The following is an 18,149-nucleotide window of genomic DNA, read 5'->3' as shown; positions in this document are numbered from 1 at the left end:
TTTTTGTACAAATGAATGTATTAAAACATTTATTAATTAAGGGACACTGCAATTTATTTGCAACCTTTGCACCTTAGTTATTCAGGTTTATTTTTCTGTCAACATGTAATTGGAGGCTACCTCACACCTGTCATTTTATTCGAAATAATTAATCGCTTAAAAAATGTTTTCCTATTGTATGTTTGGGATATTAAGTAGGTGGGTTTTTAACGTATGAACAGTCCATTAGTTCCATTGTGTCCCAGGTCAGCACTGATCCCGGCAACTGCTTGATTCTTCAAGAAAGAGCCACGAAGAGTGCGGTGCTTCCTGACCTGACCAGACCCTAGCGTACCTAGCAGAGTTCAAAATAGAAACAAGAGACGCCTTCTGAGGGAGAACACCTCTAAATAATAGATGAACTACTGACTTTATTCACAGTGAGAGATCAAGGCTCTGACCTGTGAAGCATCTTGCTCACATTCACCAACATACACCAAGCAATTTGCATCTATACAAGGCCACACACAAACACACTTTAACGTAAAGAGCAAATCAAGTATGGCTGCTGTGAATAGTCCTTCATGAAATCCACAGTAACTGCAAACCAAACTCCATCTAAAACAAATCACAAGGCTTCTCCCCACCCTCAAGCAGCATGCATGTGCGTAGCCAGTTAGGGGGAGAGCTGTCGACTCGCACGCCCCTACTCACTAATCCAGGAGACCCTGATGGGATGATAGTCATCTACGAGGCCCTGAATGGGACTGTAGGGAGGGGTCAGAGGATGGTGGAAGGAGGGCTGGAGGAAGTGACACGGCATGGGGAAGAGAGTGGGATGGGGTTAGTTTAGGGATTTGCATGGGCCAACAGCTGGGCTGAGAAACAGGCTATTTCTGGATTGGATTTATATGTTTAGTTGCTACCTCAAATCCTGAGAGAGCAGTGAGTTTATAAAGCCATAGTTATTGCGTGTCGCCCTATCCATGTGCTTAATCTCTCTCTTCTTATTGAAGAAAAACACAGTCTATGTATCAATATCTCTACAATAAAATACATAATAATGCAGATATATTTCTTCTATACATTTCAAATGTTGCAATATACAATATACAGTTTTAATTTCAATTTTATATTGTCTTTGTCCTCAGGTTAATAGGATATTCCATTTACTTGATATAGATCAAACAGATATTTGCAATTTGAGCTTTTTTATATTTCTTGTCAATATTCTGTTGAATTCCTTTTGTGTCTATATCCCCCCAACCCCCCCACCTCCACACATACGCATTAGCCTAATACCCAGACAGGGCACGACATGACATCGAAAGTGTCAAAGATCGTCTTGACAGAAGCAAGACATCTATTTACATTAACTAATCAACTTTGATTATAATTTAGTTGAAGATTTTGAGGGACGGAATAGTGAATCAACATTAAAAGAATGTAATAGCAGTTTAATTATTGGTCATGAACTCATTCCAGTACAATCCAGATGTTGCTCATGATGTCATTTGCGCGCACCATCAGAGCGCGTCCAGGTGCATCATTTGGATTATTGGCGCGCCCCTGCTGACCCAGGTGTACCTGGTAAGTACAATTTCGGCAAAGACCCCCTCTTATTTTAAAGTTTGCATACACCTATATTTATCGAATGCTTCTTCAAAAACTTAGAAAGAAAGTGACAAGGGAGCAAAATGTGATTGGGGGAAAAAAACTAGCAATCAGAAAAACAAACCCATATCTACAAAATGCGTTTAACCTGAACATAACCTACTGACAATAACTAAAATAGTAAATTTCGAGAGTACCTGTGTATCTTTCCCAGAGTTTTGCCGGCAGACGCCTTAAATCCTGTCTGGTCGGATCTCCATCCTCGCAACTCCCAGATCCGGCCGGTGTGTTACTGTCCCGTGCGCACTCCCGCTTGAGCATGCACACACATTTTACTGCATCCCTTTCAGTCAGTCCATCCCTCTTGACTCAGATACTACAATGCAAGTCCAAAATGCACCTTTGGTAATCATATCCCTGTCTATAACAAATATAAAATAAAACATTGTGTACCTCTCTTATCGTGGAAAGATACAAATTCCTGGAAAACGTCCATGTAGTAGAAATGTCGCTTTTATAAGAGCCCCCCGCCCCCCCCCCCCCCCCCCCCAAAAAAAATGTTCAGGTAACCTTTCAAGTATTCAAAAGTATATTTTATTTTTCAAAACGTATATTTTAGAACAAAATAATACATAGCATGACATGGTTGAAGGGTTGGCTCCCGCAGGGACCATAAACTGAGTGAATACATTCCATATACTTGAAATACATATCTACTGTACATTGCTTAGAATAACAGCTTTAAACAGTTAAATAGACAACAATAATAGGCCTATACACCACATACAAAGACACACACATCTACCAAAAGCATACAAAGTGAAGTTGTCATGCATGAAAACACCACATACATGAACACAGACGTGCTCTCGATGAAGAGGGTGGTTACATGCCAACCCATCCTTAAGATGACAAAAAACAAAGCAGTACAACACTAATGAAATAGCACATCAGTCATAATATGCAAAAAAGTTTCAGCTCTGTTGTTTTGAGTACTAGAGGTCTGTAAACTAGAGTTTTACTATTCAGCTATACTAGCTTTACTAGTACTTGCACTCTGCCTTTCAATATTGGCCCTGCCAATCCTCCCAAAAGTTCAGGTCAATTGCACCCTCTGTTGGCAAAACTGCAAACTGTTGGCCCCTCTACCTCCCTCTACCTCTCTCTACCTCTCTCTATCTCTCTCTACCTCCCTCTACCTCTCTCTCTCCCCCTCTTCACTGCCTGTTGTACAGACAGAAGAGCACTTAATTTGACATACAATATGTAACAAGCTGGTAAAAGCCTGTGATGCCTACAACATTTGTTAAGAAATAAAGTATTTCCTACTTAGCATTTTGGAACAGACCATGGCAAGTCTCAGTTTTCAGTTATGTGTAGATGTATTTGCACTAGAATATATGTTAAGATCATACTAAGATATTCAAGTTCAAGTCTTTTATTGTCAGATGCACAGACCAACACAGGGTCAGACTGGAATTCTTAGGACAAGACAACGCAAAGCAACCTGGCATAACATGACATATAAGTACTCAGAACAAGTTCAAGATATTCATGTTAATGAACAAAATAACACCTCAAAAAGGTTAGTAGGGGTTAAATACACAGCAGCACCCCGCTGGCGCTAAATGCTATTTAGGGTTAGTTTCCGTTTACCTCATGATATTTAGGGGCCAATATCAAATAGTTTCTCATTATTTTAAACTTTTTAACATGTTGATAATTAAAATGAATATTTCCCACTAAAAAGTACACTATTATATATCTAATTGTAAATTAAATGTTATATTATAGTTTCACTGTTTTGAGGAGAAACTAATTATTGAGTTTTCCATGACATTGGCTACTGAAAATCTTGTTAGAACCGTGCACCTCTGGTTCTTGATTGCCTGCTGTACCTACTGTCCAAACCATTTGGATAAGTGTCTGAACAATTCCTAAAATGTAACGTATATATAATAGTGTATGCACTGTGTTAATCATGTGTGTAATTACTACAGTTGTACTATATAGTTGTATACCAGACAACTGTGCAGAACTAAACACATACAGAAGTGTATGTTATTAATTATAAACATGATTAACACAGTGAATACACTTTATATACTGTATACATATATATATATATATATATATATATATATATATATAATGTATCTCCCCCTACTCTTATGGTACTTTTCCACTGCATCGGACTGGCTCTCCCCGCCTTTTTGGTTTTCCACTGCGCATATTTGGTACCTCGGGGTTGGAACTTTTCTTGGAACACTTCCGTCAAGGTCCCAAGCAAGCTGAAGCAATACCCAAAGGTGATGTGAAAATACAGCAGACTACTGATTGGTCAGAGAGAATCGCGACACAGGACATCCAGCATAAATTTGAAAAAAATACGTTTTTTTTTTGTTGCACAGCTACTATTATAGCCGCATATAATAGTGACCATAATTCTTCCATTCACTGGACGACTATTAAATGTCAACACACAAAACGCTGTTATCAACTGAGGGGGTGTGGAGGAACAGATCCAAACTTGAGAGACCACCAGCTGAGGGGGAAAACCAATCTAGCGAGTCCAGTCAGGTCAAGCTGGTACCATGGAGCCGGTACCATGCAGTGAAACAGCATCATCAGTTGTTTTCTGCTTGGCTCACACCCCTGTATCCTGCTGGTCCTCCTCCTCCAGCTCCTCCTGTTGAGGGAGCAGCCTGTAGTGGTCCAGACCCAGGGGTAGGAAGGAGGCCCTAGGACGACCCCCCCCCTCCTCTGAGGACAGCTGGGAGTTCAAAAGCTCACTGGAGTTGCACTTGGTGTACCTCTCATGAGGCAGCTCCTGGCTGCTCTCCTCCCCAGCCAGGCCCTGCGCTCCACGGCTTTGAAGCACAGAGTGGATGATCCCGACCGGCACAGGCAGGGAAGCAAACAGTATCAGCAGAGCTATCATAGCCATGGCCCAGCCAGGGTACTCTAGACTGCTCTCAGAGGCCTGGGGAATACACAGTTGACATATTACAGTTATGAACATAAACTAATGGTTTCAATAACGTGCATGAATGTTGGTTGCTGCATATGTTGCCCAGCAGGGATACTTTTTAAGACTAAATTACATTTGAAATTGATCACGGCTAGGACAAAGCAAGCATGACAGTGAAGATGACATGATGCCCAGGGGCAGTGCATGATGCCCAGGGGCATATACTATGATTTACTCAAGGGCACCGTCATTTACTTCATTCGGGATGAAACCAGCCTCCAAAGTGTGATTTTGTAATTAACTACTTACTATTTGCAACAGCTAAATATACAACTCTAACAAATAGTGAAAATGTCTTGTTGTCTTACTGTTTCATGGTTCCAGGCCGTGTAGGTGGGGCGCTTCAAGACCATGCGGACCAGACTGGCACACAGCAGACCCACCATGGCCAACAAGCACACATACTTCCACAGGTACTTATACACCACCGGGGGGCGCCATTTCAGCATAATCTCAATGTCATCTAAAAAGCTGTGGGGTGGAGTGTTTCAAAGGGGATGAAAAATGTTGCAAGGCACTGTACATCCTGTAAAAAAGTTACTGTATGTTTGTCTGTGTACGCTAAGTTACTGTATGTTTGTCTGTGTACACTAAGTGAATTTATGTTTGTCTGTGTATGCCTTACCGATCTGCACCATAAACCCAGGCCACACTTATAGTTTCAAAGATAACCACAATAATCAGGGGGAGCGTGGCTGAATAATCATCAAACATTGCCACAAAGTAGTTGCCTGAATGCTGGGTGAACAATAGGCCAATCAGGAAACCTAGAGTACAGCTACACACTAAAACACAAACACAGAAAACTGTTATAAACCTAATATGTTGAAACTAAAAAGCTCTGCACAATCATACAAAAAAACTATATTTATGTCTTTGTAACAGCATAGTGAATATGTATGATCCAAAAGGTCCTATAAAGTGTAACTATGATCCAAAGAGATCAGAGTCAATACAGTACAGCCCTGAGACAGAAAATATGTGTGAGCATGTACTTTAACCTGTGCTTCCACAAGCTCTGTGAAGCGGGTCTTTACCAGTCAGCAGAGTGCGGTGTCGGCCCAGCAGCAGGAAGTTATCCATGAGGGGAGTCAGGATTCCCTGCATGGTCCCAAACATGGTGCTGAGGCCCAGGTTGAGCAGCATGAGGAAGAAGAGTGTGGACCACAGTGGGCTGGCTGGGAACAGGGCTATGGCCTCAGTGAAGGCTATAAACGCCAGTCCCGTCCCTTCTACTCCCTAGACGACAGGCAGACAGTCTGTACTCCCATTGAGGACAGTGTGGAACCAATTCAACTCATCTACACGCACATATGGAAAATCATTCTCAGGTGGGTTTGAATTCTGACCTATGCAAGAATCAACAATATTTTAATTTGGAGACACTGACTTGTCCCAAATAGACTCTCTGCAAAAGCTTGAGACAAAGGAGATCATATATTCAATCACAGTTTCCTGAAGCTTTGTCAGTGAATAAAATGCGTGCGTCTGAGATCTAAAATAGCAGGGTGTAGGAGGTGAGGTGACTGTTGCATGTGTTGATCTTGATTCTTAATTAGCCCCAGAGTTTGTGGCGTTGTGTACCTTATTCATTTCTTCTTCCAGGTTACAGTCAGTGATGTTAGGTGCCACCTGGGAGCCATAGTGACGGTACCACTCCCTGTACTCAGGTATGCTGACGGAGCTGGGGTCTGACATATTGAACCAGGGCCACCAATGAGGATTCACCTCAGAAGAAGCTTTGACTGTTAGGATGCCAAGGTTTCTGGAGAATTAGAATAACAATTGCATTTATGCAACATTCGGTCTTCCACTGGGTCAATCCAAACTGCCAACATCTGGTTTAACAACTACCTAACTGATACAATAGTGCATTAAGGTAGATGACGTACAATCTCTGGAGTCTGTAACAAGACTAGTGACATGAAATTTTAGAGTTCTGGTACCATCCTCATGGTCCTCAGTCATCATCCTCAGTGTCTTCATAAGTGCTTCTTACAAACCCTTACCCTCACACACAAGTGCTTCTTACTAACCCTTTCCCTAACCCTAACCCTAACCCTAGCCCCAGCCCCAGCCCCAGCCCCAGCCCCAGCCCCAGCCCTAGCCCTAGCCCTAGCCCTAGCCCTAGCCCTAGCCTCCACACACAAGCGCTTCTTACTTGGCCACGCATTCCAGGGCAATGTTCTTGGCACGAAAGCCCAGCACAACAAACACAACCAGTGAGGCGAGCACAGATGTCATGAAGTTGATGCAGGAGACCATGAGAGCATCCCTGTGGCAGTTGTTGTGGATGGGGTTGTAGGAGGAGTAAGCAATGACTGAACCGTAACCCAATCCCAGGGCAAAGAACACCTGAGTAGCAGCTTGCCTCCACACCTGGACCTCTCCCCAAATCTCCAACTAGAGACGAACAAAAAGAGTTGAGGTGGTTTTATTGAACCTCATACAATCATACAAATCATATATAGATGAGTACTAGTAAGCGTTCAGATAAAGGATAAAGTGTTGCCCTCAGTGCCCCTTTAAAGGTTGATAATAGGTGTTCTTATTATCAAATAAACACACCCTCACTTATGAAAAATATAGAATAACATATTTATATTGGATTAAATGCAATTGCTTTGTGTTGTCATCAATTCGGGCCTTTTATATTATTCAAAAAAATACTCCCACCACTTGGTATCAATGACTGCTGAGTCTCCTTGATTGTATTGCTACATAGTTTCAGTCGTCATGGTAGGTTAGAGTAGATGTGTTCCCTGAGAATGTGCAGTGTTGTTGTCACCTCATTCCAGAATCTCAGGATTGCCTTTGCCAAATCAAAATATTCACAAGACAGTAGTAGTGCTAACCAGTCAGTATCAAGGGTCAGCACCTTTACTTAAAAAGTATGACTTGTATATAACTCAGTTGTAAGTCTATCATTGTTTCCAGCTGATTTTTCATAGAAAGAGGATTAGCATCTAGTACTTCATTGTTCCCATTCATAAATTATGAGCGAAGATGAGATTTCCTATCCAAATAACTGTAGTGCCCCTGTGTATTACATCATCCCTTGCAAGAGGCTGCCTTGCTTATATTGTGAATTGTGAAAAGTAACACATTTATGCAGAGTGGTGGTCCAGCAAGTCTGGACAGAGTATTGAAAGTATTGCATACTAGTGTACTTACTTTAGGGTAGAACATGAAAGTGACTCCATCCATTGCTCCGTCCAACATCAAGCCTCTTATAAGGAAGATAAAAAGCACCACGTAGGGGAAGACTGAGGAGAAATACATCACCTGGAAGAGCAGGAGAAAAACCTGGTTGATTTCAGAGGTTTCATGTTTAAGATGCTGTTTCCTGAATAATCCCATTGAAATGTGGATGAGAAATGTGTGCTTAGTTACCTTGGCAGAAGACTTGATTCCTTTGATCATGGCCAAGCAGACAATAGTCCAAGCAGCTAGTAGACAGCCTGTCATGATAGGGTTTATCGTGCCCGATGCTTCTATAGAGTCAGTGATATCCAGAGCCTTCCGGAACCAGAAGAAGGAGGTCGGGGAGGTACCTGCACATTCCTTAACTACAGTTTTAGAGAATGAGAGAGAAAAGGAGATAGCCCTGTTGATTGTGAGTCTAAAACAATCATTGAATTCCATGGTCACAGTCGATTTTGACATAGGATAGTGAAGATAAGTTGTTTTCCCAAACGTAGACCATGTTATGTAATTTACGTATCAAGTAAAAATCTTAAACAAGTTTGTCTCTTTATTATTTGAATGAGGGGCAATGTGTACCAGTCGTATTTGTGGCCATGTCGATTGGACACTGCTGCCAAGGCAGGGGATTCTGGAAGGAGTTGCCCAAATAAAACAGGCTCCATGCAATGATGACATTATAGTAGAGAGCCACAAAGAAGCAAACCTATGGAACAGGAAGAAAAGTGTTAACTGAGTATTTACTGAGTATTTACTAAAACACCTTCAGTATTGGTACAGCAGCTTCCTGAGGAGGAGAATGTATATGCCAGTTGAGACCGAGCAGTGAAAAGCAACTTGCTTAGCTATTTTATAATATCCAAAATGTGTGTATATGTGTGTCTGTGGACATATCAAATGCCTGTTCAGATCAGATGCCAACACACTCAAAGACCAATGTTGCAGTAAAGTATCAGTGTTGTGCAAGAGTCTAATGGTATCTCATAATAAATAACACTCCACATATGCATCTCAATCAACAAAACCTGGCACAGAATCTACCGTTATTGTACTGACTATTCAAAATTAATAGGCTATTTGATATCAGAAATGTTATCAAGTAGACCGTTTGCAGGTTGTTAAATTACTAAAAATGATCTCACCCAAAACCTTGTGTAAACAGTCTGGCAACAACACACCCATCCAGCTGAAAACCTTGTTCTACAGAAATACTGTCAGTGTGATTATCATGTTCTATAGAAATACTGTCAGTGTGATTATCATGTTCTATAGAAATACTGTCAGTGTGATTCTCATGTTCTCCAGAAATACTGTCAGTGTGATTCTCATGCTCTATAGAAATACTGTCAGTGTGATTCTCAAGATCACTGTACCACACAACTGGAGTAGCCAATCCCAGACAGGTTAGGAGAGATGTGCTTCCACACCCCAATGCTTCCCTGCCGTATACACTGGCCTGCCGCCAACTCCATGAAGAAGAGGGGAACCCCCACCAACAGCAACATCATGATGTACAGCAACATGAACGCCCCTGAGGGGGAGAGAGAGAGGGAAAAACAGTATCATAGACATTGTTTATTTATTATTTAAAATGTTTTATTCAAAGCTAGTTCAGTATAATAAACAATAGTTATTATCAGGTGTTACTAAGAACTGTAAGATAGTTTTAGAGAATGCTGTTTAGCTATACTCACCTCCTCCATTCTGATGGCAGAGGTAGGGGAACCTCCACACATTCCCCAGCCCCACACTGAACCCCACCTGAGCTAGCACGTACTGGAGCTTGCTGTCCCATGCTGGGCGGTCTGCTTCTGCTGCAGGCGTGGGGGCCACCTGCCCTGCCAGGTCAACAAGCTGCACCTGGGACTGGCTCAACCCTAACTGGGAGCTGTCATCGTCACAGGGAAGTGCCGTCTTCTCAGTCTTGTCATGTGAATAGAAAGTGAAATATAGATCTTATCATACACTGTTTTGTGTGCGATGAACATAAATACACGCTTTAATTTGCAGTATCATTTTTGTTCAGGTATTAGGTCCAGCTGTCCTGCTTCTAGTTTTGAAGAGCCAGCTCAATCCTTATTAATAACTAGATGGTGCTTTCCTCCATTTGGCTGTACAGTATGTCCAATAAGACTGGCATGGGCTTGTTTGAATATTTTGTAAGGAAGCAAGGAATGTACAGAACATTCTAACCATTGCTGCAAGCTGTTACCATACCACAACATATGGAACTACTTGCAGTACATTTGCTACTTGTTTGTAATACTAGGTATTCATCTAATTTCACTCAAACTATTCATTTTTAACATGGTGAGTGTTTTAATTAATGTTGTTGAATATTGTGGTTTTGTACAAATACATTTACAATAAATGTACAATTATAAATGTACAATCATCTCATGTAACTTGGGTAAGTTGACTAATATGTTGATATTGATATGAATTGTTTTTTTCAAAATGGAAATTGACACTTTTAAGAGTGATGAAACACACTGAAATTAAGTTCTGTCGCATGTAATCATTATACCACACACTCTGTCCAATCTTCTGAGAATTTGTCCAATCTTCTGGACCTGTGTGACACACTGCTGCTTAAAAGAGAGGACACAAGATTTCTGTCTGTCGTCATTCTGTCCTTTCTGCTGTTCACAGCTGACAAGCCAACTGACCTGACGACCTCCACATTTCCAGGTAGAAACTCCAAGCTGCACATGATCACACGTATCAGTCTGCTAGAGTGTGCGTCTGAGGGAGGGGGGGTGTTGGGTCTGAGGGAGGGGGGGTGTTGGCTGGCTGAGAGCAGGAGCCAGATGGAACAGGTGTTTTTTAAACATACACACACATTGACACACAGGTTTTAGAGAGGGAGGAACGTGTCATAGGAGGGGGTGGGGGGGGGGAGGTGTCATGGGTGGGGTGGGGGGAGGAAGGTGTCATAGGAGGGGGTGGGGGGAGGAAGGTGTCATAGGAGGGGGTGGGGGGAGGAAGGTGTCATAGGAGGGGGTGGGGGGAGGAAGGTGTCATAGAAGGGGGTGGGGGGGGATAAAAATGCTTACTTTTTCTGTCTGCTGTATACAGTATACAGTGTCAATGCCTATATCAGTCTCATATCAGGTAAAAACAATAATTATATCTCAAATTATTTCTCACCAAATGGCAAATTTTGGGAGACAAAACTATAACCATAAGCTTTTAAAGTACAGAACTATACTTCAAAACTAAGAACTAATTTACTTTTGTTCCCTGAAAATTATTCTATAATTTTTTTTTTTTTTTGCAGCATAGCTGCTTTGAATATTGAATTGTGGAACACAGAAAGTGACTAAAGTGCAATAGAGGGGGGCCCTCCTTAAAGATGACCTTCATTGGCTAAGCTATAAATTAATCATAACAAAAATACCCTACTAACATACGTTTTACCGCCTTTCTTACTCTCTGTACCTCACTCTACGCATCTATTTTACTCTCCTCTATATTTAGCCCACCAATCCGCTTCTTTCTCAAAGACTCAACCCTCCACAGTGGTTTCATGTCCCGTAAGGGTTAGTAAAAAGTGTAACTAAAAACTGTCCACTCTCAGTTCTCCTCTTCATATTTTCAACAAAGGCTTTCTGATTAAGTAATTTTCTCATAATTATTCACTAATAGGGTAAATGAAATGCCACATATAACAAAAAATGCTAGCTAGCTAACTGGATGGATCAAATTAGAAACAATGGAGATAGTTTCTTTTAAAATGAACTGCAAGCTGTTTAAAGATGAACTGCAAGCTGTTTAAAGATGAACTGCAAGCTGTTTAAAGATGAACTGCAAGCTGTTTAAAGATGAACTGCAAGCTGTTTAAAGATGAACTACAAGCTGTTTAAAGATGAACTGCAAGCTGTTTAAAGATGAACTGCAAGCTGTTTAAAGATGAACTGCAAGCTGTTTAAAGATGAACTGCAAGCTGTTTAAAGATGAACTGCAAGCTGTTTAAAGATGGCATGTTATTCAGTAAGATATTCGTTCTTCATGTACTTGATAGAGTGATGATTCAAATAAAACATGTAATTCCAATGGGCATAATAAATGATGTTACTTTGATTTGATATTACTTGACTATAGTCCAAGTTACATATTTGTACATGTTCTTTATTTTTTGGTCTTGATCTTTGAAAAAGCTATATACCAATATCATCTTAAACAGGCTTTTATTACTTAAAATCTGCTTCAAAGTACATAAAATGTTATAAAATAATGTGTTATAATAGTTTTTATGAAGGACACATCCAAACTTGTGAAGGTGTTAAGAGTGTTAGATTAGAATTTTCATGAATGCTTGTGAAAATCTTAATCAAGTAAAGGGGTGCCAATTCCTAAGACTTATTTTTATATCCTTATGTAATTTAGTAAGGATATTATGTGGCATTGAAATGTGAATTTCTGATTTCAGAGCTTGTGAGTCCCTATGCTTAAACAAAGAGAATTAGTATTGAAACAGCCACATCTGTAATGTAGTCCAACCACATCTGTAATGTAGTCCAGCAACTTCTGTAATGTAGTCCAGCAACTTCTGTAATGTAGTCCAGCTACTTCTGTAATGTAGTCCAGCAACTTCTGTAATGTAGTCTAGCTACTTCTGTAATGTAGTCCAGCTACTTCTGTAATGTAGTCCAGCAACATCTAAACTGTTTGAAACAAGATGTAATGTAGTCAAAGTGAAAGACATTCAGGACACTTGAATCAGTTTAAAATGAGACAATTGGAATCTGCGATTTCCTCCTAGGGATCAATTAAGTTCTATTTTAAAATAAAAACGTCAGTAATGACACGTGCGTACATGTGCATTCTATTCAACTGCCCGCTGTGTTTCCTTGTTTACGCGTCAACAGAGATCTTGCACGGGTGTTTGATCAGATCGGGGAATCAGGTGGGCAAACACCAAGACAGTAATGGGGAACACAGATACAGAACATATACTGTAGAGTAGTGTAGGATTCATGTATTAAATCACACAATCATTCACTTATGTATGAAGGATAGACAATTTTGGCATGCAAAAAAATGCCAGTTTAAAGTTTAGTCTTCAGCTAGGTTCTGAAAGCTGTAACGGCACTTGAATGGGGTCGGCAAGGAATACAAACATGTCCACTGCCACTTGCTGGATTTAATACACATTTTAGGATTACCATTGAAGCCATTGGAGTCAAAACCTTATATCTCAATACAAATAAATGAAACACGTATGAAATCAATATACTTATTTCAATAGCATAGGCATGGCATTACAGCATTTAAACTAAATGCTTAAACTGCACCATGTTTTTTGTCTGGTATCCATGTAGGCAACAAACCATACTAGCTTATTCATGTAGACAACCATACTAGCTCAATCACAACCATACTAGCTCAATCACAGCCATACTAGCTCAATCACAACCATACTAGCTCAATCACAGCCATACTAGCTCAATCACAGCCATACTAGCTCAATCACAACCACACTAGCTCAATCACAGCCATACTAGCTCAATCACAGCCATACTAGCTCAATCACAACCACACTAGCTCAATCACAGCCATACTAGCTCAATCACAGCCATACTAGCTCAATCACAACCATACTAGCTCAATCACAGCCATACTAGCTCAATCACAGCCATACTAGCTCATTCACAGCCATACTAGCTCAATCACAGCCATACTAGCTCAGTCACAACCATACTAGCTCAATCACAGCCATACTAGTTCAATCACAGCCATACTAGCTCAATCACAACCATACTAGCTCAATCACAGCCATACTAGCTCAATCACAGCCATACTAGCTCAATCACAACCATACTAGCTCAATCACAACCATACTAGCTCAATCACAGCCATACTAGCTCAATCACAGCCATACTAGCTCAATCACAACCATACTAGGTCAATCATAACCATACTAGCTCAATCCTATCCAAACTAGCCCAATTTTGTAGACCACTTTACAAGTGCAACCACATAGTTAACCTTAGCAGCTCAAGCATATAGATAACCGTACTAGCTCAAGCACGTAAGTAACCATCTACACTCCACCATGTAGGTAACCATACTAGCTAAATCCTGTAGATAACAATACTAGCTCAATTACGTAGATAACCAGACCAGCTCAATTATAGCTAACCTTACAGGCTCAAGCATGTAGAAAACCACCATACTAGCTCAAGCATGTAGACAACTATACTGACTCAGTAGACAACCACACTACTGACGCTCAATCACAGATAGGTTTTGAGTACACATTTTTTTCTCATGTGTGAACATGTTCAGAATAACGAACAAATAAATTCAAAAGAAAATGAGATAACCATACTAGCTCAAGCATGTAGATAACCGTACAATCTCTGGCATGTGGATAATCAAAGATTAAATAAAGGTTGGCTTCATATACTTCAAGTCACCTTGAGTTCAGACAGGTGAATTCTTATATTTTACAGAGTTGTTGTACAGTGTGCACTCTACTTGTGATGGCAATCAAAGTAGATTAGTCTGCTCTGAGACAATACAGAAATAACAGTGATTAAAAAATATCCACATCTTCAGGTAATAAATAATGTCATGGAGTAGTTATTTGTAAAATATCACTGTATTGGTTGTCTACACAAACACCATCTTAGTAGGCTATATCTTTGAAGGTTCATTTCCAGTCACTGGTAAACTTGTGTGTTTAGCATTAGAATGATGTTCCCTCCGATGTAATAAAAACATTCAATGCTCATTGACTATAGTTAACCTACAAGTTAGTACACAAGCAGTAGCCTATAATAAATAAACCCCTTAAAAAAAACCTTGCTGAATTTTGATTATAAAGTAAACAAAGGTCAAACGAAAAATATCATTAAAGTACACATGAGCTTACTCAAAATGATGGTTCAGGAAATGATATGATAGTAGGATATATGCATTAAATGTTAGAAATATTAGAGAAATATTAGAAAAGTAAGGCACTCTCTCGCGTGCGACATAGACCCGATGACAATGTAGTAAACCCTCAAGCAAACAAAAGAAGGTGAGCTTATTTTGGTACCTCACGCAATTCCAAACAAAACAAAACTATGAAACAAAAAAGCTTGTTTTACTTACGCCCTGCAAACGTCAGCCTTTTACACTGCACATTTAAGCTTTATGTGACTCGTTTAACTAACTTTTTTGAGAACATACCATGTTGAGTGCCCTCTAACTCGACCTGCAGCACTTGGAGGGGGTTTGTCTTCACTTTCTCCTCACTCTTTTAAATTGTAAGTCTTTACGAACGTTTTTACTGAGGAATTATAGGCGTTTGTAGTTTAATGAATATTTGTATGCCAATTCGAACGGAGGTCTTCGGAAATCCTTTGGATGAACTTGACAAGCGCCACGTTTGTGTCTAGAACATGATCATATCAAGGTATGGTAAGGGTACACAGTGCTACCATTGGTTGCAGAGTCCTGTTACTTCATGGTCCTTGCCCTGCCCCATTGCCTCAACGACCAGTGCGTAGTCTATCCAATGGGATATAGAAAGCAGTTATATTTACTACAACAGCAAATGATATGATAACAAGTTTAGCATGGCACGCTATTTTTGTCTTTGCATCTGACGTGTCTGCAACAAACTCTTACAAACAACTAACATTGACTGTTCAACATCGAGGGGAGCATACCGTAAAAGTATACGTAGGCTATCTAACAACTTTCAAGGCTAAATCATTTTTTTAAAGTATAGTGTACATTTATGCAAACAAATCCATACGTTTGTAAGTTATAGGCCCTATATGTATACAATATATTTTTGGGAAATCAAGATAATAATCAGTTACTTGTATTTTACTTTGTTAATGTATGGGTTTTTGGTCCCGTCTAACGTTCATGCCCCCATCTCTATCACTGCCTTTTATTAGTTTCCTAGAGGACAGAATGTGCGACTTGAATAACAAAGAAAGTTTTGACACATTATATGTTATACACCATATTTTGTGTATGCGTTGAGTATTATTGCAATATTCGTGAACAGATGTTGGATAACAATTCAGAAGTTCAACATTGCAAAAGCTCACCGTTAAGGCCTACATAATTTACACATGGGGAAGCCAATGGGCTATAGTATTGGACTATTTTATGACGACACACACTTTATTCTATGAATCAACCAACCACTAATTTGGAGGCACAATTTACACAGACATGCGGCCCACAGGTCATAACCGTACCGAAGGGTCCAAACTGGCCAACTGGATGACATTGCAACGTGTGAAAAGTTGATTCAACGAGTCATTCAAGTCATAAAGTAAAATACATAAGTGAAATACTAAATTGTTGTACAGTTCCAAAATACATATGTAGACATATGACTATACATAGAATACATATGACTAAATGTTTGAGCATTTGTAGATCCACTAGTAATGGTAGTAGATTGACGGGATCATGTGGCAGTAGACTGACTGGATGTGGAAAAACAAATTGTAATATTGTTGAAATTGCATTAATCTCAAGACATCTCAGAGCTGTTCAAGATCTGTTTTGTAAATGGATGGTTCATTGATTATGATTCACAATGTATTTGTACTTCTTCACACTAAAAGAAAGACAAAAGTTTGGAGGTGTCATTTTATTATTTATAGGTCATTATACAATAGGTTTACTGGTCCGGCCCACTTGAAATCTAACTGGGCTGTATGTAGCCCATGAATTTAAAAGAGTTTGCCACAAATATATTGTGCAAAAGAGACCGTCTATATAAACCAAAATGTAAAGATACCACCAGGAGTGATAGAGGGCATCCAGGGAATAAGCCTCGAATTAAGATTACTGGTTTACTATGGAATGCCGAGTTAGTCAAAATTAAATAAATAAATAGATAAATACATACATACAAAAATAAATATGGCTATGAAATAAATTCTGATTATTTATTTTTTTGCAATAATCATATACATATAGCATTATATAATTATATAGCTGAATCCATTTACCAACATCAATAAATACATGTATTTATTTCAAAATGACGTTTTTGTAAAGACAAGATTTATTTATTTCATGGGACTTTTATTTCCTAATGTCAAATTTATTTATTTTTTGAGACTTTTACACACCACATTTATTTCCAAATATATTTCCACACCACATTTATTTCTGTGCTGTATTTATTTCCGATCTCACATGCAAACGAGAGGGGCGTGGTTATCTTTCGACCAACGCAGCTGCACACCTACATTCCTAGATAGCTAGGCTACCTGTATGGGGGGTGACAGTGGAATCGCACTGCCGAAAAGCCATAATGTCTGTGTCATCTCTGCCTTTTTATCATTGTTTCCCAATGGGAGTGATGGCGGTGACCTAGTAGCCTAAAGTGTGGGGACTTGGTCTTTGATAGCTACGAGGTAGCGCTGAAGTTACCTTTGTAAACATTGCTTTCGCTCATGTGACGTTTAACTCGTCTGCAAAGCTAACAATCACTGCCACCACTACGTTTTCCTAGGTGGTATGTTGGCTATCACTGGTCTCAAAGTCGGCAACTGTAGGCCAAGTGGCTGGCTAGTTATCTGGCGAAATAATAAAAGGACATCAGTGTGCCAATTTCAGCTAGTGCTACTGTACTAGAGCTATAGTGTTGCTGCGGCACAAACCTGAACAGCCAAACCCGTTTTGTCACTGAATGGTCATTAAAATGAGTCTAGTGGTAGGGTAGTGGTTTGATTTAATATTGAATAATTCCATAAATTATATCTGAGTTTGGTTATTGTGTACTGTGTTGAATGGGTCTTGGTCTGGACACGTTTTGGTTGGTTGCAACTTTAACAAATAATAACAAAGCCTTATTATAAGCCAATAATAACAAAGCGTGTTAGATAGAGGCTATCTATCTGAGGCTAGATAGTAATAGGTAGGTGCCTTATCGACCTAGCTATCCACAGCTAGCGGTGGCAGTGATTGTCTTCTTTGTTAGGCGTAGCGACGGTTGCTAGCTGGGTTAGCTAACATTACCTGGCACTAATCACCCCCACTACCTGTACATCTTGCATATGAACAGTGCTCGATAAGTCTCAAACAATTTTCAGACTTTAATATCTATGTTCTGTAGAGCACTTATCCGCCCAAGTACCTCTACAAAATCTACTATATGTGCCAAAATAATATATCCTGACAAGCCATGCTGATCAATTTGATCTATAAGGCCAGCATGCGATCTCTGACACGGCTAATGTCTTCCAGCATTATCTACCGAATCTAGGTGTCCCTATATCTGCCTTCGATCTTGTGTGCAGTTGCGTTGGTCTGAAGATAACCACTCCCCTCGCGTTTGCATGTGAGAATG

The 18,149-nt window shown here is 39.9% G+C and overlaps 2 protein-coding genes across 2 annotated transcripts in view; both read right to left on the bottom strand.

Annotated features, from left to right (window-relative positions):
• Positions 1 to 1,853, bottom strand: part of slc17a7a (solute carrier family 17 member 7a) — a 13,903-nt gene extending 12,050 nt beyond the window's left edge. Inside the window, 2 exon segments of the mRNA XM_084676755.1 lie at positions 1,791 to 1,831; positions 1,833 to 1,853. Coding sequence (XP_084532881.1) covers positions 1,791 to 1,831; positions 1,833 to 1,853 — 62 coding nt within the window.
• A 1,162-nt stretch (positions 1,854 to 3,015) lies between these two features.
• slc6a16a (solute carrier family 6 member 16a) lies at positions 3,016 to 15,290 on the bottom strand. Its single transcript, XM_084677638.1, has 12 exons — positions 15,011 to 15,290; positions 9,523 to 9,751; positions 9,202 to 9,359; positions 8,408 to 8,534; positions 8,018 to 8,193; positions 7,799 to 7,909; positions 6,786 to 7,027; positions 6,209 to 6,389; positions 5,662 to 5,863; positions 5,250 to 5,409; positions 4,933 to 5,095; positions 3,016 to 4,576 (listed from the first exon to the last, which is right to left on the bottom strand). Exons 1-12 carry the CDS (start codon positions 15,011 to 15,013, stop codon positions 4,241 to 4,243), a joined length of 2,088 nt encoding a protein of 695 aa, XP_084533764.1. The 5' UTR covers positions 15,014 to 15,290; the 3' UTR covers positions 3,016 to 4,240.
• Positions 15,291 to 18,149: the final 2,859 nt, after the last annotated feature.

The sequence above is a fragment of the Hypomesus nipponensis genome, chromosome 17, assembly GCF_054491055.1.
Source record: "Hypomesus nipponensis isolate SF chromosome 17, ASM5449105v1, whole genome shotgun sequence".
NCBI lineage: Eukaryota > Metazoa > Chordata > Actinopteri > Osmeriformes > Osmeridae > Hypomesus > Hypomesus nipponensis.
This window is presented reverse-complemented; position numbering and strand designations above follow the sequence as displayed.